Below are 19,905 nucleotides of genomic sequence, written 5' to 3'. Positions count from 1 at the left end.
GGGACCGCATGAAGTGATGGAATTCTGCACTGACAGAGTTTGCTTTTGCTGTGTGGTTCCTGCCTGCCTTCAGCAGGGTTTCAGCGAGCGCAGGGGGATCGGGTTTGGCGTTCGGTTCTTCCTGCGGCCAGGGGGAGGAACAGGCCAGGCAGCAGAACAGAGTCACGCATCTGGATTAACCACACGTTACACAGGTAAAACTGTGAGTTAGTTACTCTCCTGTTTTTACTCCAGCTGTGGTTGCAGTTTCCTCTCAGCACGGGGTGTGAAGTGCGTTTTACCTGTAGCTGCCAGGAGCGAGTTTTTCACTGCGAATGGGGGTTGTCTGCCTGGGGGAGCTCTCGCGGAAGAGACCAGTTTGGGGGTTTACCAGGCCAGGTTACGAGCTGCTGGTGTGGGGCTTGCTCTGGAGCAGGCTGTCAGCAGCGAGCAGCGCTCATTCCGCTTTACCAGACCCTGGGGTCTGTGTCATCTCCAGTGTGGCCCGTCCCAAGGCTCGGGCATACCCTCCGTTCTCGGGTACGCGTGTCGAGCTTGTGTCTGCTGGAGAAAAGAGGGTGCCAGGGGCTTTTGGGGGGCTTGGAGAAGTGGGCAGAGGCAGTTTGACAACACAAAGGAGATTGTTACAGGTTTGTTCTTGCCACGAAGAGCTGTTTGACTCTGTTGCTGTACCAGCTCGTCCAGCAGGGTAATGCTTTAAGGTCCGCCCGTGTGACAGCAGTCAAGGGGTGAACAGCAAACGCACCTGCAGCCCCCACGGTCTGGTCCGGCTTTCTCTAGGAGCAGGCTTCCCTTGTTCGTCATGCTGGTGAACACCTGGATTAGTCCTGGCGTAACCAGAGCTGCTCTGACACTGAGGTGAAATAAAGCTCTGTGTGGTCCTGGGTGCACTGAGCTTGTGGTTGCCTGTTGGTTTTTTGTTTATTATTATCTATCCTTTTTCCTTGTCTCTAATAAGGGAGCTTGTGACAGTGAATGTTTTTTATTAAAAGGGGTGGAAAGGTGCACAAATTCCTCAGGGCCGCGTTAGCTTTGCGGTGACTAATGTGTGGGTTCCCGCTGTCCTCAGCCCCGTTGCTTTGTTCCAGCCCAGGAGCACATGGCGGTTACAGTGAGGACAGCACAGGGGTCAGTCCTGTTCATTATCGTTTTCTACACTAAAATCTGGTCATAAACTGGAGAGCGGGGTAGGACAGCAGTGAGCAGCTGCGGTTTGTCTCCCTGAGGCTGAGTGTGAACTGCTCTCCTGGTGCAATCAGCTCCGTGTGTGTTTTAGGATTGCGGTAAATCTCCCTAATCAGAAATTTTGTATCTCCCGGTAGCTCGTCTCCTTGAAATATTAAAAAGTTGATCCTTGTTCTCCTACCTTGCTAGATTATTTCTTTTTCTTAAATCTGATTAATCTTCTTCTTAAGCTGAGCAGGAAGAATAAGAGGAAGATCTTGAAGATAATATAAAATCCAGGAGAGAATATTCCTAATCAAATTCCTACGAATTAATAAAGCTGCATCTAAAGTATCATGTTTGAAGATCTATTTTCAGTGGTTTCAAAAGAGGCCGCAGATGAGAAGCGAGCAGTTCGGTGTTATCACAAGAGATATCACTCCAGATACTTAAACCTTTTACAGGGCGCTGTGTTACAGCGCTGGCAGGTTTGTGAGGGTGCCGCGGTAGAGCTGTGGCGTAGCGGCGTGCGGCTGAGCACCGAGCGGCTTCGGGAGCTGTCTGCGGAGATCACGCTGCTCTTGCTTTCCCCTCGGGGCTGAGGGTGAGCTCTGTGCTGGGGGCAGGTTTGTTTCCCACGTCGCACAGCCTTTGATACCTGCCGAGGCGTGCTCCGCTCTGGGAGGAGGTTGGAGGAAGGATGGAGAGCACAGGGCCGGTGTCTCCTCCCCGCTCCAGTGTAAGCCAGAAGGAATAAATGCTCTGCTGGGAGACCGGTGGGGCTTGGTCACCCTGCGAGCTACCGCGCAGCATCCGCACCTCACAACGAGCTGCTGCTAAAGCCACGTGGGGTTTGTGTATGCACTCAAGAAAGTTCCGTCAAGGAGCAAACCAGTCGAGGTGGTGTCTGTCGGGATGAACCGTACGGGAAAGGTGAGAGTTAGCTGAGATGTCACCTGTTTTAGAGAAGCGCTGGGTGCTGGCTGCTCAGGTGCCGCTAAGCTGCATGGCCGTGGCCACAGCAAAAGGAACAACCCAACAGCATCCCCCAAACAAAGCAGACAAACCCCCAAACGTTGGGAGGGCAAATGAGTGGGACGTGGCCGCTACTCCTCCTGGTAGGGAGGCACACGGAAACATCGCCGGTGTCCCAGAGCTGCGCCGACAGCTGGGGAGGAGGGGCGAGAGGGTGGTACATGGGTGTCACAGTGCCAGCTCCGGGCTTGGGGGCTGATCGGAGGCTGGTCAGCCAGACAGTGGCTGTCAGCGACGTGACAGTACGCACAGAACAAGGTGGCGTTGTTTGTTGCTTCGAGCTCAGCTGGGGTCTGGATTCTTTGCACTTGTGGTTCCCCTTGCAGGGCCTGGTGTCAGGGTTGGGGGATGTTGGCGTGGTACAGGAACAGAGGTGCTTGAGGGCGACTGTGCATTCACATGGAGTTTATTTGCACTGTGGCCTGAGCGCCGTGTTCGTGGGTCAGCAGCCTGGCAGTGGAGGAGGTGGCGCGTTAGAGCCAGAAGTTTATTTTCAGGGGTGGAAGGCAAGGGCTGTGTTCTGTTTAGCGTTCCAAAGACATCCACAGACAGACCCGGAGGCAGCAGCTGAAGAGTTCGGGGCTCTGAGCACCTGGGTGCATTTGGTAGCCGTGAGGAAGGGCAAGACATGCGTATGCGAAGAGGAGATTTGCCCGGTGGGGTCTGGAAGGGTCTCCTTGCTTTGTGCAGAGGAGTCTGGGGAAACCTCCCCGTCCTTTGCTCCCAGGCAGGGATGTGCTCATCGCTTTGGGACACTTGCTTTGTCCTCAGCCGTAGGTGACTCACTCTTGCTGCCCTGCCTCCCCGGTGTGTGTGTGACGGGATACCGGGCGGCGGGGAACAGTGGCAGAGGCGCAGGTCTCTTGGGATGGGCCACTCTGGGGAGCTGAGGCTTTCAGTGGGAAAGATTTTGATGCTTCTTGCTTGTCACGTTAAATTTTAGCATCATGTTATAAACTTCGCAGTGCCTTTGCTAAATTTTGAGTGTGGTGCTGGCAGTAGAAGGAATTGCTTTCTTGCATAATAGAGAATATCTGCTGCTTGTGCTTGTTTATAAACATTTTTTTTTTAAAAGACGCTATTTCAGTAGTGCAAACGTGCCTCTTCAGGTAATTGAGTAGCTTGTTGCTCTTTTTTTTTTCTGCTGCCCCTGAACAACATGAACTTTTATTGATACCTCAGGGGTTATTTGTGGTACCTCTGTAATCAAGCCCTGAAATACTTGTGTCGGCTGCGTTCACAGGCAAAAGAGTGCAATGGCGTCAGGGTTCCCATTGACACCAGCAAACCCAACCCAAACGAGGTGGAGTTCGATAACCTCTACCTGGACATGAACGGTATAATTCACCCCTGTACTCACCCGGAAGACAAGTAAGGCGACCTTCTGTCTCTTTCCTCCCAGGATTTATTGACAGCATTTCAGGTGTTACACTGAACGCTCTACATTTCAGGCCGGCGCCCAAAAACGAAGATGAAATGATGGTTGCGATCTTTGAGTATATTGACAGGATCTTCAACATCGTCAGACCGAGGCGACTTCTGTACATGGCCATAGACGGAGTCGTAAGTGCTGGCGGGTTTAGTTCTCAGTAACGGCTCTTTGTGAAGTTGGGGTGGGTGCCATCCGCTCTCCTAGGATCCCCTGGGAAACAGTATTTCTAATTTTTCTAATAATTTTTCTAATATGAAAAACGGCAGGTGAAATAGACCGTTAATGTTGTTTTGGTGAAGGTAATGAAAAGTGGTGTCCGCAGGGTCCTGTGAGCTGGCCAGTGTCCACCGCAGATTGAACGTTGCTCCTGAAAAGCAGGAAACTCCTCTAAGACAGTGACACTCAAACTGCTGAAGTTCCTCCGTTCTGTGGCTTTGGTCGTGATTTGTGCCGCAGGCTGCGCAGGATCAGAAAGCCCTTAGAGCAGGCGCCCTCAGGAAGGGCGGTGACTTAGCTGGGCTGAGGACTGTTTCACTGCTGGCCTTCGGGGACATCTGAAGCTAAGAGCTTGTCTTTCTCCATGCCCGCCTCCCTCTCCCCTCGGCACATCAGTTTTATCAGAAAGATGCCGCCTCTTCTCAGTAACTGGGCTGTCTGAGTGGTTTCTGTGTGGATTGTGCAGCTCACTGAGAGGCGCCACGGTGGCCTAGCACCTAGCGCCGTGACTGCTGGCAGTCACTTCAGCCTAGAAAAACAGCCAAAGCTTTTCAGTTTCTCAAAGGTACAACAATTGTCACTCAGTAAAATTATTTTTAACCTGAATTCAAGTGCAGGACCTCCTGACGCGTGTGTATGTAGAAGCGACCCCTGCTAGCAGTCGATGTGGCTTTTAACCCCCCATACCTGCCACGAGTAACAGCTAACTGCTGTCTGCCGTCACCCTTGGAGTCTCGAGAGTTACGCATGCAGCCGTAGGAGTTTCTTGTGGGAGGAAAGGTGTCTAACAAACAGTGGCTTCAGGTACCTGTCGCTGGCAGCCTCATTTATTTTGCAAGGAAAACTTTGACTCCGTGAGCACTGCAGCGAGGGTGCGACAAAATCCCCGTTTCAGCGACAGTTTAGACTGTTGCCTTGTTCGCTGCCTCTGTAATTAATTACAGACTGGCCGATTTCAAAAGACTTGTCTTGGCTGCCCAAGAAAGGAACGATTGTCCCGAAGCAGAGACTGAACCAAGCATTGTAACACCCCTTGTAGGCTCCGCGTGCGAAAATGAACCAACAGCGGTCGAGGAGATTCAGGGCGTCCAAGGAGGGCATGGAAGCTGCCGAAGAGAAGCAGAAAATACGACAAGAAATTCTGGCTAAAGGTAGAACTCTGACCACATCTGAGGCTTTTCAAGCAAGAGTCACCTTGTTCGTGCTGAGCACTCCAGTGAGGTTCCGCAGGGGGCATCTGGTCAGGGGGTAGCGTTAGGGCATCCCCAGGGGAAGAGGGATAGCCGCCCGCAGAAGGATGGGTTGGTCTTTTCTGAAGTTAGGAGCAAAGATAAATCAAAACGGCCCCTTTTTCTTCTTCTGCCTGAAATGGGTTTGTGTTGAGTGCTTAGCTCATTCAGAGAAAAATTGACCATAGAGCCGGGATAAGTGTAGTGGTGGGGAGCTCGCCAGAACTCTTCTGAGGAAAGGACGGATTTGTAGGGCGTGGTGGGAGGGGAGCTAAGGCTCTAGAGCTGCTGCGCGGGAGGGGTGAACCGTGAGCAGGGGGCGTTCTCTGGCAGCAGAGACTCCGTGAGGTAACAAGTCAGTGCCACTTTCTAAGGTGACATGATGTGACTCGGGTGAAAGGAGCATGGGTAGCTGAGGCAGAGGGCTGGGCTGGAGAATTCCTCCTGGCGGCTGTCAGAGGGATGAGTGCTGCAACGACTCTTTTAACATTTCTTCCTGTAGCATTTCTAGCCTGTGAAGACCCTTTTTGAAGCTCAGAGATGAGAGAAGTTGGTGTAACCCTGTTTGTGAGCCTAAGTGAATAGATAGTGGAAATGTAGGGGAGAATATGTAAGAAAATAAATCTTTCCTCATGTTTTATCTCACTTAGCAAGCCTAGTTTCTTTGAGATTTCTTTCGCAGTCTTTTGACAGAATAGGTAGAAAATTCCTTTTCTGAAGTAAGAGCGTTTGTAAACGTACTAACTCCTTGGTTTAAGATGGAGATAAGATAATGGTAAGAGCCGTTGTAGTCAGGTTTTGTTTCGTTTTTTTTAACTAATTTTCAGTACATGTTGATTGTTATCGGGGAGCCACTGGGGGTTTATCATTCAAGAAGGTTTGTAGTGTTCCATATTGATTTACTTCTGTGAAATGTTTTTATTGCTCTAGGTGGCATTCTTCCTCCAGAAGAGGTGAAAGAGAGGTTCGACAGCAACTGCATTACCCCGGTGAGCAATCTCGCACTTTAACCGGCAATTGCCAGGGTCTGAGTGAAGGTTTAATGTGTTTTCCTCCGTGGCTTTATAGGGAACGGAGTTTATGGACAATCTGGCTAAATGCCTCCGCTATTACATTGCTGACCGGCTGAACAGTGACCCGGGGTGGAAAAATCTGACAGTAAGTTTCACAGTTTCCTACTTCGGGAAAACTAAGGTGATCTGGGAGGTGATTGGAGGGTATCAACTGAACAGATTTGTGTCCTCGTCTGGCACTGTGCTGTTATTAGTAATGGCCCAACAGGCACGTTCTGCTGGGACTTCAGAGACATGTTTCATCCTCATCACACAACGCAACAGCACTGCTTGGTTTCGTTTCCTGCAAGAGCAGTGAGCGGGTTGGGCAGAGGGAGCCACACTTGGATACGATGGGAGGCAGGGCTTTAGGGGTATATGAATTCTCTTCACTTTCTCTTTTACTCATTTGCTGCCTCAGGGAGAATACCTTTTCTCTGTTCTTCAAACGATGGATGACAGGCAATGAAAATAATACTCACCAGCTTTCTTGCCTTGCCAGATGTTGACATTATCTCCTCCGGTTCCTCAGCCACTCCACTACCCTGTTTTTCTTCTGACAACCCTGTGTTTGCTCTGTTGGAGGGGGCAGAGCCGCTAGTCTCCTCTGATGTGGCCGTCAGCCTGTTTCCACGAGCTGACTGCTAAAGTGGTCTAATTAGAGGGCAGCTGACTCTGCTTGACTCCCTCTGTCAGAGAGGAGGTTTAGAAATGCTAATGCTCCTCTGGGTGTCAGCACCAGGAGTAATGGGATAATATATCGGTGGGTCTGCAGGTTCAGAAGATCTGAGGGGAAGCAGCCACGTGTCTGCTCTCGCTGTGCCCATTTCGATAGCCCTCACAATTCCTCAGGAGCCTGCAAATCTGTCAGTTAACGACACGAGGATTCCGGGGGTGTTTGACTCAGTACGTCAGCTTTGCCCTGGAATCAGCAGAGAAAAATGAAGGTCTCTTTGTTGGTTCCAAACTCTTAAATCATTTCTTTTCTGAAATCCTGGTATTTTAGTTAAAATGCTGGATCAGAATTTCAAGTAGTCAGAAGTCACTGTTGGAACCACGTACATTGTTCTTACTGTGGTGGGGTAATTTGTTTACATAATTTCAATGTTTTGCAGGTTATTTTGTCTGATGCCAGCGCTCCTGGTGAAGGTGAACATAAAATCATGGATTACATCAGAAGACAAAGAGGTAAAATTCAAATACATGTGAACATTTTGTTTTAAATGAAGGTATGGTCAGTAATAATTTACTTCACGTGACTGCAGTTGACTAAATGCCATTTTCTTCTGTGTAGCCCAGCCAAACCATGACCCGAACACTCATCACTGTCTGTGTGGGGCTGACGGTGAGTCCTCTTGCTCGCAGTGGTCCTGTTCTGCTTTCTGGAGCTGTTTTGTCACAGAGGGGCTGTAGTTTCCAGGCTTTCCCTGGTGTTTGTGTAAGTCATCCAGTGCAGTTGTTGGATTTTGAAAGCTCCCTGGGGAAAGCTCTAGCCCTGTCCGTAGCGGAGGGGCTGCCCTCTGTGTCGGTGTACGACTGTGGGTAAGCACCTCGATGGGTTCAAGGTGGAATGTGGTTCGTTTTTAAACTCCACTTTTAAAAGAAGCTTGGTAACGTGTATCCTTCCTTGTATTTGACTCTTCTCTTTTGACTGGCAGCTGATCTGATTATGCTCGGGTTAGCGACGCACGAACCCAACTTCACTATAATCAGGGAAGAGTTTAAACCAAATAAACCCAAGCCCTGTGCTCTGTGTAACCAGATGGGTCACGAGGTCAAGGATTGCCAGGGTTTGCCCAGGGAAAAACAAGGCAAGGTAAGATTTTCGCTATTGCTAGAAATTCGTTTTATCTATAAGCTAATTTATGTTTTGATGAGTTCCTTGTTGTTCTTGCTGCTGGTTTTGGCTGAAACGTAAAGCACATTATTGGAATAGCCGTATGTTAATAAGTAAAAATTGGCCACAACAATATTAGGCCAAACCTGCTGTCCTCACTTGTGGTGTTTTGGGTTTGGTTTGTGTTTTCCACTGGTGAGAGGAGTGATCAGTCGCTTACCAGACGTGCAGAGGAGCGAAGTGCTTGGCACAAGCCCTGGCGAGCCTGCCCTCATGCACCTCTTTGCTCCTCTCGGAATGGAGCACGAGCTGGGATGTGCTGCAGCTCTGCCCTTTTATTTCAGCACGACCAGTTTGCAGACAGTCTTCCTGTCGCCGAACAAGAATTTATCTTCATCCGGCTGTGTGTTTTGCGAGAGGTATGTCGAAGCAGCTCCCGCTGCTCTGTGTAAATACACTTCTTTATCGATAACCCCATTCGCAGTGTTTGCTGACGTCCCTTTTCTTCCGTGTGCGTGTTGCAGTATCTGGAAAGAGAGCTCACCATGGCCAGCTTGCCCTTCACCTTCGATTTTGAGAGGAGTGTTGATGACTGGGTCTTCATGTGCTTCTTTGTGGGAAATGACTTCCTTCCTCATCTGCCGTCCCTGGAGATCAGGTGGGTGACAGTCGAGGTGTTCTTACCCTGCCAACGCACCTGCTGTGCGTTCGGTGATAACTGCCGCGTGCTTTCTGTTTGTTTTTAGGGAGGGAGCCATCGACCGCTTGGTTAACATCTATAAAAATGTGGTCCACAAAACAGGGGTAATTTTTTTACTTCAAAAATATCTGGATGTTTGCTGCAAAAATAACCTTGTTTTTCAACGATACTCTTTTCTGATTTGCAGGGGTACCTGACAGAAAGTGGCTTTGTCAACCTGCAGCGGGTGCAGATGATCATGTTAGCGGTTGGGGAAGTCGAGGATAGTATTTTCAAAAAGAGGAAAGATGACGATGTAATTTTTTTATGTTACATTCTAATCTAATCAATCTAATTATGTTACATTCTAATCTCACCTGTTTTTGTTAGACTGTGACGCTCCCTTAATAAGAATAAGGAAAAAACACACTTTTTTTGTTATAATCTCTAGTGTTTTCCTCCGTGCTCAAACCAGAATCGTGTGCCGCTGGTTGATGTTCTTTCCCTGCTCTGCAAGACCTGTTTTTCTGATTCTTATCCCAGCTAACAGCAAACTGAAAAGTCTCTCTGAGTTGTGTTACTGCCTGCAGCTTTTTGAGTAGCCACCAGAGAATGGCAGAATTTTGTTGACTTTCCAGTCAAAAAACACCGTGCAATCTTTTGTCTGTAGTTGCCCCAGCTGCACCCCTCTTGAAGTGGAAATGCTAGTTTGATGTTCAAGGTTTCAATTTCCATGGCCCAGGAATCGGGAATATCTTACCTTGAGCCTCCTCTTTTCCTCTTGCTAGGACTTTAATGTCTTTCCTACTGTTTTTATTATCTTAAATTGTTTTGGCGGCTGTTCCAGTGCAGGCAAGGAACTGGTGTCCTTCGACACATCTGTCACCTGGAAGTGAGGCTGTAGCTAAACTTGGTGGGTGATTCATGCCATTACCGAATTGCGGGGCTTTGAATGCACAGCTCCTTCTTTCCCCATAGGTTTTCAGGGTAGGGTCGAAAATTCTACCCCACTTCAGTTGGATTTGCAGATCCAAGAATTGACCTGTATCTTATTCAGAATGTTACATGAAAACTACGTGGTCTTCTGGTCAGCAGAGGCCACAGATGTGGCCAGAGTAAAGAAATCTTTTCCCAAGAAGTCTGTGCCTAACTGACTTTATTTCTCTGCATTCTCTTGTCTAGGATAACTTTAAAAGGCGGCAAAAAGAAAAAAGAAAAAGAATGAAGGTAAGTTAACTCCTCTCACCTGCAAGCATTAAGATACGTGTGCTGTAGCTTCCAGCAGGTGTGGTGGCCAAATCTGCAGTTGTCATCCCGGTGTTTGGCCTGCGTGTAAACTATTTTAAAGGGTTTTTTCACGGCTTGGAAAGGAGGAATTGTGTACTGAAGGTTTCGTACAAGGGAAGGGAGGGAGGGAGGGTGTTGAATGTGCTGGGTGATAGCTGTTTGTTATGTCCTTCAGCGCTACCCAGCTCGGCGCTGTCGTGGATATGTAGTGGTGCCTCAGTGTGGTCACCGTTCAGGAGTGGCTTTTCCGTGTGTGGACACAAGTCTTCTCAGCCATCATTCCGCTGAGGGCAGTGAAGTTTAGCCTGAGTTCAGGCTTCAGTACATTTGAACATGCTTAGTTCAGGTTTAAAGACATGTACCAGTTCGCTAGAAATGGATTAGCTTGTTTGGAGGCGTTGCTAAAGAGACGAAGCTCCCCCCAAACTGCAGTTGCCTCTGCCCGTGAGCGAGGCAGTGTCGCCAGATCTCTCTCGTGTAATAGAGGAGCGTTACCTCTTGTGGGGGCACATTTTCCCTTTCTGACCTGTGTCGGCTGAATTCTTTACAGTTAGTTACTGGGACGGTCTTGAGTTTTGTATTCACAGCAGAGTATTCTGCCGTTTTGAAAACGGGCTCTTGTATGTTCATTTCCACATAGCTTTGCTCTTGGTTAGGCCATTCAGGTAAGCGAGGTCTCCAGGCTGTGATATCCCCACCCTGAGGACTGTCTAGAGCTGGTGTTTATCTTTTAAATCGCATATGTTCTGACTGTACCTTTTGGAGTGGCAGAGGTTACTCGCCATGCGTACAGAGACGTTCCATAAGGTAGGTGAAGACTCACTCCCCGCAAAATCTGCCTTTCGGCCCACGTGGAAGGAACACGGGCACAAAGTGCAGGGTTGGTTTGTGGGTTTATTTTTAAAGAGCTGAATAAATCATAGCAATATAGGGGTCTTGCTTGTGTCATGTCTGGTTGAGATTGTTAACAGAACGGATTGCAGCTGAGCTGAGTAAGTTACGCTTGTTATGTATAACCTGGAAATTGCGAGAGCGTGTCGCCACGCTGCTGCGGAGGTGACACGGCTCCTTCAGGACTCTGCTGTCTGTCTGTCTTCTAGAGGGATCAGCCTGCTTTCATTCCCGGCGGACAGTTTTCCCCCCAAGCTCTGGGAAGCCGGTCGAGTCCTCAGGCGATCAGTAGCCCTAGACAAGCCGCCTTTGAGATGAGGATGCACGACAGGCAGAACTCCGTAAGTGGCTGTTCACAGGTGTTTGCACCTCAAGGAGAAGAATCCCAGCCCCTGTTACTCGGGACAGCTTTCGCTCTAACCCATCGAGTTTTCCTGAAAAGCAGACACAAAATTTACTTTTCAAGGAATTAGCTTTTAATAACCAGTTTTCCTGAGACTGCTGGATAAAACTGTGTTCTTTATTTCAGTGTTTTTTGCGACACTGCTGGTTAAATAGTTCCTGGAGGGCAAGCGTGAGGTGAATGCATCGGAGCCATGTAGGGCAGCTCTTCTCCCCAGAGGGATTTGGTACCTATGGAGTCAGGTTTCGGAGCTCCCTCAGAGGTTTGTCAGAGGCACAAACTGAGTACCTGAGCTGGAGGCCTTTTAACGCTCTCTGTTGGAATTTGTGCACGCAGGCATAGAGACAGGAATGTCTCTCTTGGAAGTCTGTGATTTACAGAGCAGCTTGTTCGTCAGCTGCTCCTACTGCCCAAAGCATCACTTCCCCGGGGAAGAGGAAGCACTTAGGTGAAGTGTTTGAAAAGGTGCTGGGAAGTGAGAGAAAGCTGGAAGTGAGTTGGGTGCTCTGCCAGTCTTGGTCGTTAACTTTCAATGATGACAAGGATTTTCTTTCTGGGCATAAGACTTCTTCCAAACAGTGACCAGATCGAAGGTCCTTTTCATGTGAAAAGATGTGCATTCTGTCTCTTAAGCCTAAATAAACAGAATGTGCTTTTTCGAAGTGTTATTTCTGCAATTCTTCCTTTTAATCCTGAAACTTTTGCATGTGGGTTAAGCAATTCCATTCCTTTGTGGAATGGGAGAAGTTTCTTCTAGGCTGTATAATATTAAAGCAGAGAAAAGTGAAAGCGTTTAAGAGAGTGAAGAAACCCCAAGTGTTTCTGCCAGGTCTGAGTTACAAGCAGCATTTCTGCGATTGTCTGTATATGCATTTTTCAGTGTTGCTCTAAGGTGAAGTTGTAACATAAGCTGTAGGACCAGGGAAAACAGTTGTGCTCCTGAACGGGAATATACCCGAAACAGCGTGTTGTATCAACGTGTACTGTTGTCTTTATTGCATCTTTTCCTTTCTCAAATGCAATGAACTTTTTGCCCCTGTGCGTCACTGCCAGCCTCTCAACACAAAGGTGTATTCCTCCCTGCTTCTGCCACTTAATCATCTAAGGGTTGTGTGGCGTTTGCCTGGAGTTTTGGGGGAGCTAGAAATAATGCATTTGATTATCACAAAGCTTTAACTTGAGTTTGAAATGCCTAGTAAATCCTTTTCCCTCCTTGATTTATCTGTCATGATTCTGGCCCAGACAACTTCACCATCTCCAAATACCAGCCTCACTTCTGATGGCAGCCCGTCCCCAGGAGGAGGAATTAAGCGGAAAGCTGAGGACAGCGACAGTGAACCCGAGCCAGAGGATAATATCAGGTGAAGCCATTTTTTGTAGCACTTTGTTAGCAAATTGCTGAAATAGATGCAGTCTAATTAATGCCATTTAGCTGAGAGCAGCAGTGCCTTCCGATGCTTTTCTGTGATCTTTTTATCCACCGGTAATTAATGTGGAGGGTTCGAATAGTCCGTAAATTCCAGTGGGATGGGTAAGCCCTAGCTGTTATGTCTAAGTGTCCAGATTAGTATGCGTGCGGGTTTTCATCCTCCACACCACGGCTCCCAGTGAGACCGAGCGCTAGATTGGCCAGACGCTGGCTGTGCAGCTCCTGTGATGTGAGCTGAATGCCGCTGGCGTGCAGCTGGATTTCTGAGCTGGTTAACCCGTAAACTCCTGTTCTCTTCACGTGTGCAGCAGTATTTATCTCAGTGATCGCAAACTGTTTTCCTCCGTCTTTGATTTGTAGCTGGCCCAGTTTTGCCTGTGATGAGTTCTGTAAATGGTAGGACAGCTGATCCCCAGGTGATTGGGGATGGGGGTTTCATGGATTGACCGGCAGTGAATTACCAGTGAGGCTGCATTTACCAAAGGTGTAAGTCAGGCTATTGCCCTCTAAGTTGAGGGCGAAGGTCCCTACAATTTTTTTGTTAAGGTCCTGCCTGCCCTGGTAAATGCAGCTGTTGGGTTTTTGTTTCCTAGAGAGTCAGGGGACGTAGGTGGGCATGAGAGAACAATAAGGGTTGCTTGCTCATGAAGTGCTGGTCACTGGTGTCCAGTGCTACCGCTGTGACATCTGGCTCATCGCATCTTCCAGTATCAGATATTCTCACTCTCACTCTCATCTTCTTTCCTGTATGTGCAAATCTGAATGGATTGATTTTTGTTTCTTAAATCTAGTGAGCAGAATTTTTTTATCTAAAACCAGGATAAATTTTCACATTGCTTTCCATCTGGATTTTAGCAGAGCTTCTAAAAGAAGCTCTAACACTTTTATAGCGACTAGCGTGCGTGAACTGTGGTGATTTGTGAGGAGCAATAGTTTTGGCAGGGTTGGTAATGTCAAGCAGAAGGATATGCTACATCTGTCTGCAGTTATTTAAGCTCTTTGGTAGCTCAGAATATTTATTCAGATCCTTTCCTGAGTGGAAAATAACGTTATGCTTCTCATTGTAAGTAAAAACCACGAACTAGCTCAGGTCAGATTTTAAAAGGTATCCCTGCACCGGGCATCCAGCTTGAAACAGGAGCAAAGGAGGATCCTTCTTGCGCAACCCGAAGGATATGCATCACGTAAAAGCAGCACCAGTCGGTCTTAGCGAATGATGCCTTGAAGAGAGCACAGTGTTTATTGCTCTGGGAGATGCTGACATGTGGAAGTGTGAGCTGACAGTGCAGGTTGCTTGTGTGCTTTGGGTTCTGTATGTAACCTAAAGTTGTCACAGCCTTGTGGAAAGGGATCTTGCATGATGGTTTTCAGAGGTGATAATCGGTGCCAAGCTTTGAATGGCTGAGATGAAAATCGTATTTTTTTAAAAACAATCAGTAAGAAGGTATTCTCTGTCTTGCCCAGTTTTGAAAGCTAATTTGTAGTTTGCTTTACTCTTGTTTGAATACCAGAATTCCTAAGAACTTTGAGATAGGGAAGTGTGAAATGCACCCACTGTGCTGAATAGTAGGTTTCAATAAAAACAAACAAACAACAAAACCAACCAAACCCTAACAAACTAAATCAACAAACCAAGTCACAGCTGGTTCTGCTGGTAGTCGTGGCTCTCGTCTGAACAGCAGGAGAAATCAAACTGCTGCTCATTGCCATTTACTTACTCAGTTTTTATTTTGAGTAGCAGGGAAACAGTCACCTTTCTGCTTGAGTGGGGCGTTGAGAGTAGAGGAATGAACTTGATGAGAGAAGATAGTCCAGTGAGGTAAAGTGTTGGCCTAGGGTAGATGAAACAAAATAAGGAAGGGGAAGAGTTTGTTCTCTTTCTAGTGGCTGGAGGAGTGGAGGAGCAAAGTTCAAATGGTGGTTTTGGTAGTAGATTCCTAATAAGAAAGATGAACCTGTGATGAAAAGCTGCTGAAAAAGCCTGACAGCAGCAGGCACATGTTTGAGAATCTGCTCTGCTCCTAACGAGTGCTTTGAAGAGGTGTCCATCAGGACGGGAGCTCCAGGATTACGTCTGGATTTTCTGTGATGGCAACTGTCAAATTTTATTCTCTTCTTACACATCATTCTTACACTTTCATTTAAATGGTATAAAAATGGGCATGAAGCAGCAAGTGACGCTGGCTGCTATTTTAATTCCGGTATGTGGATGTGCACATATTAACATGTCTTGGCTTCTGTGTGTGTTTGTCTGGCAGGTTATGGGAGACCGGCTGGAAACAGCGCTACTATAAAAACAAATTCGATGTCGATGCGTCTGATGAGAAATTCCGTCGTAAAGTCGTGCAGTCCTATGTGGAAGGGCTCTGCTGGGTGCTCAGATATTATTATCAGGTACTTCCAAATCTCCTCTCTGAAACTTCAGCAGTCTTCCATGTCTGCAGCCCATTTCTTTCCAGGAAGTGATAATTCTCCATGGCTCGGCTTTGAAAAGCAGCGCTTTTTTTTTGAAGCGGTAAGAGAAGCGGGTGTCCATCCTGTTTGACACTTGGGATTTGAATGCGGTTCTTGTTTCTGACTTACAGTAACGGCGCTTGTTAGTTTACTGAGGACTGGTGCGTATTTTTCCTTTGCGATACGTGGCCATGCGTGGTGAAACCACAGATGACTGAAGTTGTGAACACAGGACACAGCCTGCGAGGTTCTAGTGAGGATCCCAAAGGAACAGAGTTGTCGGTCTCCTCCATAGATTGTAGTGATGTTCTGTGAAGTGTGCTGTGATTGAAGTAATCTGTGTCTGATTTAAATCTTTGATAATTGAGATGTCAGATTGGCAGGAGATTAGTTCAGCATCGGGGCTCGTTGTACTGATGGTTAATAACACCCTTCATGCCCTGCAGACAAAGTAAGTTCTATCTGTGTGTGACCTGGGAGCAGAATCTGCTGGAGCTGATGAATTTTCTCCGTCTCAGCGGGGCTTTGAGCTTGAACGTGGTGTCGTGTCGATGAACCCCCACGTTTTCCATAGGTGGCTCACACCGGTCCCGCTTAGAGCACGGGCAGGGCCAAGACCTCGCATGTCAGCACGTGTGCAGCCTGATGGGCAGCTTGTTGTATCATGTGCTCCTCTGGGTGTTTTTGCTTCTTCCCTTGGAACAAAGAGTCTGTTCCCTTCCCTCCCGCTGTGTTAAATAGTTGAGTTTGGGCTCCAACTTGCATGCTAGGGTCATCGCTTTTAAGGTTTGCAAGTGCGTTGTGGTTGATCTGCAGGAGAGCTGAGCTCTCCCCATCCTTGAGTAGCTCCTTCAGCAAAGGACAGACGTCACCCAGACACCTTTATAGGTGGAAATTCCTTTGATCCTGCACAGGTAAGGTCTGCTGAAAGCACACCGGCTCCTGTTAAGCGTGGCAAGGCTTATTCCCAGAACTCCGTACATGCCCGTACGTCTCCACGGCGCGTAGGTGCATGTTCATGTTAGCTGTTGGTGTCTCTTCGCTGGAAACGGGCTGCGTGACCTCCAGCGGTGCCGGAGCACAAACCACTGCGAAAGGCAGATGGGGTTTTAAGAGAAGCTGAAGGGCTGAGGAGAGGAGGACACGGCAGAAGTGAGATAATACTTACACGGTGGCCAAGAGAGTTATGCTCTTTGGAGGGCTGTAAAATGAGGTTTGTTCTGTTCAGAAGTGTGGGTGGGGGCGGGTTCATAGCCCTGGGAGCGGTGGCCGTGGCCATGTGCAGACATTGTGATTTAACTGTTCAAACCAGGCTGCTGTTGTGTGCGCCCTGTTGAGACTAGTGGGTTTAAACGAACAGGAGCTGGAAGACAGGCGTGATCCAGACAATCATACGGACCTGCCCCTGTGCAAGCTTAGCCGGTGAAACCAGTTTGGTTATTGAGGTGCGTGCAGGGGCCTCCCTGTCCTTCCGAGCCTGTGGATGCTCTGGCTGAAGGGACTGATGCATAGAGAAGTGAAGGAGCGCTTCATTTCAGAGAAGAGAGAGCAGTGAGGCTGACAGCTGCTTCGAGCAGGACAGGAAAGTGGAGAAGGTGTGCTAATAAGACTGCACAGAAGGTGTGTTCTGGTTCAGAAGCGTTCCAAGGGAAGAACTGAGCAAATTACACAAATGTTGAGGGTTTTGGTTGTGCCGTTTTGCTTTATATTCAGATTGCTCAAAGACGAGTCTTCCTCTCGACCATATGAAAATTACGCTGTGGACTTAAAATAGAGCAGCATGGGGGAGAATTTCACTGCTGCTGTTGGCACTGGTGTAGCAGAACTGTGTGCAGGCCAGAACTGGCCATACCGGGGCAGTTGGGACCGGTGAGGAGCAGCAGTCCCAGCGCTTTCTGTCCCTGCGGAAGGTACTTTGGGGAGCTGTTGGGCTGGGGCGATTTCAGAATAGGTTTGCTTGAGAGGGTTTTGATGTTTTTTTTTTCCCTTCTCTAGCATCGTAAGAATTGCTTCCGTGAACTACTGCTCGTTGGTGTAAAATTTCTGACAGAACACATTACGTGCTTCTCTGCTCTTACCAAAAGCTGATCATGCCGAGCATGTTCCATTCGTGGGGACATCTGTTTGGAGAGGGGGGAAAAAAATGAAAAGAAAGGATCTATTCCACCTGGCTTTTGAAACACAGCGAAACCATCTGAAGAATTGCATGTAATCATTATAGTCTTTGTAATTTCACACCCAAAACATTGCTGAGGAGCCTCCTTGACATTTACTTACTCAGGATGAGAAGTCAAAACAGTAGGTGTTTGTTTCGAGTGGTGCTGCTAAGAAAAATAGCTGAGGAGGTGAAAACTTGACTGAGACCTCTCAGAGGCACATTTCCTTTACAAAGTGCATTGTGTTCTGAGTTTAGTTTATTTTCTCCTTTTTGAGGGTTATTTTGCCTCTTTCGAGTGAATGTTTGTCAATATTCAAGACAGAAGAATAAGAGGGGAAAAGCAAAATGTTACTCGGAATGGGTGTTGGTGCTGGTATGGAATGGAAAAATAACAGCTAAGGCCAGAGTACTTGCCAACCTGCATCAATATTGGTCACATTTTCTCGCCTTGTAGAATGCATCAAATCAGGGCTCTCTGGACCCCGTTGTTCCCAGGTGACCAGTGGGATTTTGTGTCGATAGACAGTAATGCAGACAGGGCACTTGCTTTTATGGGACTTTGTGCACGTGCTTGTGAGTTTTTTCTAGGCACCTCACGCCTTCTTAAACCTGGAGCCAAGGTTGGATTCTGCTGTAAGGCCTTTTGTGGGGCTCTGTTGCTGGGTCCTGTCTCTCTGGGTGTCTCCCTTAGCAGCTCAGACCTGGCACAGAGCGGGAGCGCTTCGGCAGAGGAGCCTGTTGGTGGCCTGGTGCTGCCGAGGCACTGCCTGCTGTCGCACTCTGCCGAGGAGCTCCCTCGCTCTAGTCTGGCCCTGAAAAGTGAAGTCCCACCCTGAACCCCGGAGTACCTTTAGAGGCAAGAGCATTTTCTTTTCTCATTGTGGGGACTCCTCTTCCTCTTGGTCGATGCTGGGCTAAATTTTGTCATCTTTAGTGATTGGGCTATGTGATTTTTATTTGTTCTTCCCTGGTGTGTCTGATCTGGTTTCTCTGTCCTAGGGCTGTGCATCCTGGAACTGGTATTACCCTTTCCACTATGCTCCGTTTGCCTCTGACTTTGAGGGTATTGCAGACATGCCCTCGGATTTCGAGAAGGGCTCCAAACCGGTAGGGCATCGTTCTCTATTAATTTGTCATTTAAGAGCCCGTTAGAAGTGTCCTACATCTGCTTGTTTAATTTCAACAGTTCAAGCCTCTGGAACAACTTATGGGAGTGTTTCCAGCCGCAAGTGGAAACTTTCTGCCGCCGACATGGAGGAAGCTCATGACCGATCCGGTGAGAATCCCCATCGTGTTCCCCTCTGGAAGGTTGGGGCATCCTGCAGTTGTGTGCGCATGACTTGCTCACGCAAACAGTGGAGACCAGGAGGGGACGTTCTGGGTAGATTGCAGAGATGCTTCAAAGATCCTTAGAAGTGATTCCTTGAATTGAGAAAAATTATTTCCTGACTCTTTCACACTTCAGGAAGATTGTTTACTGTCTTACAGAAACCCTGCAGAACTTAACTGGGGAGCAGATGCTGTAACCCAGTTATCTGGAGTAGTTCCACCCTGTTTAACGCCTTGTGTTGTTGCTCCAGGTACTGGGAGTGCCCCACTGCGCTTGAGGTGTAAATGGCATTTACAACAAGGTGTTTCTGTTAGAGCTCTCTGCATCCTCCTCAGCTCTGTGTTTGCCTGCTCCCTGCGCAGCGCAGTGCTCCACGGCCTTCAGAATCGGTTCAGAATGGGCTGTAATGATTTTTGGTTTTTCTCAAATGCAGGAATCCAGCATAATTGACTTCTACCCTGAAGACTTTGCTATCGATTTAAATGGGAAGAAGTACGCTTGGCAAGGTGAAATGTCGACTTCCCTTTTTTCAGCTGTAGCACTCTGACCTTACTCTTAAGAATCTGTGTAAAAATAGGAGGAAAATGGCAAATTATCTTGGCGAGATAACGACGCACTGAGTCTCAGAGGTAACTTCCGCTACTTGGTGCAGGGAGAAGTGTTCTGCAGCAGGTGAATCTTCGAAGAGATCTTGGCCCAAAGAACAGGTTTCAGGAACTGGTTTAAGCTTAGCAGTGGTTATTAGTAGTTTCAGCAGTCGTTCTAGATTTGTTAATTTGCCCTGAACTAGATTGATCTTTTTTCTGTTTTGTCAGCCCTGCCCTTTAATTGTCTGCTGTCTCCTTTGCGTGTAGTGAATCGATCTGGGTCGGTTCGGTCAGTGGCACGTTAGTACCTTGTGGAAAATGCTCTGGGGAATACAGAAATACTGGAATGTGTACAAAGAGTGAAACACAGCTACAGCATTTAATGCAGCTTCTTCCTTTAGAGAACGTTAGTTTTACAGATATCCCAAATTTGTGACTGGTTCCGCTCTTCAGCCAGTAGTGTGACATCTCAGTTATGGGTATATAAATAATATTTTGGGCGCAAAGTGAGACATGTGAAATTCGACCTGAGCACAGGGAAGCACATTTTCACACATTTTCGCTGTGAGGGTGGTCAGACACTGGAGCACACTGCCTCCCAAGGTTGTGGGGTCTCCATCCTTGAAGATGCTCCAAACGCAGCTGGACGTGGTGGAGGGCACCGGAGCAGCCCATGAGCCTGCTGGAGCAGAGGGGTGGACTAGATGATCTCCAGAGGTTCC

At 48.0% G+C, this 19,905-nt stretch overlaps 1 protein-coding gene across 1 annotated transcript in view; it reads left to right on the top strand.

Moving 5' to 3' along the window:
• Positions 1-2,360: 2,360 nt before the first annotated feature.
• The window catches only part of XRN2 (5'-3' exoribonuclease 2), a 31,142-nt gene continuing 13,597 nt past the window's right edge, over positions 2,361-19,905 (top strand). The window contains exons 1-21 of the mRNA XM_010135201.1: positions 2,361-2,441; positions 2,526-2,558; positions 3,443-3,570; positions 3,651-3,762; positions 4,887-4,998; positions 6,007-6,065; positions 6,145-6,234; positions 7,244-7,316; positions 7,423-7,473; positions 7,787-7,944; positions 8,310-8,384; positions 8,490-8,623; positions 8,712-8,769; positions 8,853-8,960; positions 9,827-9,871; positions 11,032-11,163; positions 12,468-12,586; positions 14,913-15,048; positions 18,266-18,373; positions 18,453-18,542; positions 19,030-19,102. Of these exons, the coding sequence (XP_010133503.1) occupies positions 2,361-2,441; positions 2,526-2,558; positions 3,443-3,570; positions 3,651-3,762; positions 4,887-4,998; positions 6,007-6,065; positions 6,145-6,234; positions 7,244-7,316; positions 7,423-7,473; positions 7,787-7,944; positions 8,310-8,384; positions 8,490-8,623; positions 8,712-8,769; positions 8,853-8,960; positions 9,827-9,871; positions 11,032-11,163; positions 12,468-12,586; positions 14,913-15,048; positions 18,266-18,373; positions 18,453-18,542; positions 19,030-19,102 (1,975 nt within the window). The remainder of the gene's footprint in view (positions 2,442-2,525; positions 2,559-3,442; positions 3,571-3,650; positions 3,763-4,886; positions 4,999-6,006; positions 6,066-6,144; positions 6,235-7,243; positions 7,317-7,422; positions 7,474-7,786; positions 7,945-8,309; positions 8,385-8,489; positions 8,624-8,711; positions 8,770-8,852; positions 8,961-9,826; positions 9,872-11,031; positions 11,164-12,467; positions 12,587-14,912; positions 15,049-18,265; positions 18,374-18,452; positions 18,543-19,029; positions 19,103-19,905) is intronic.

Source organism: Buceros rhinoceros, unplaced genomic scaffold (genome assembly GCF_000710305.1).
Source record: "Buceros rhinoceros silvestris isolate BGI_N320 unplaced genomic scaffold, ASM71030v1 scaffold28554, whole genome shotgun sequence".
NCBI classification, from domain to species: Eukaryota; Metazoa; Chordata; class Aves; order Bucerotiformes; family Bucerotidae; genus Buceros; species Buceros rhinoceros.
Note: the sequence above shows the minus strand (reverse complement) of the source record. Positions and strands in the feature narration are given on the sequence as shown.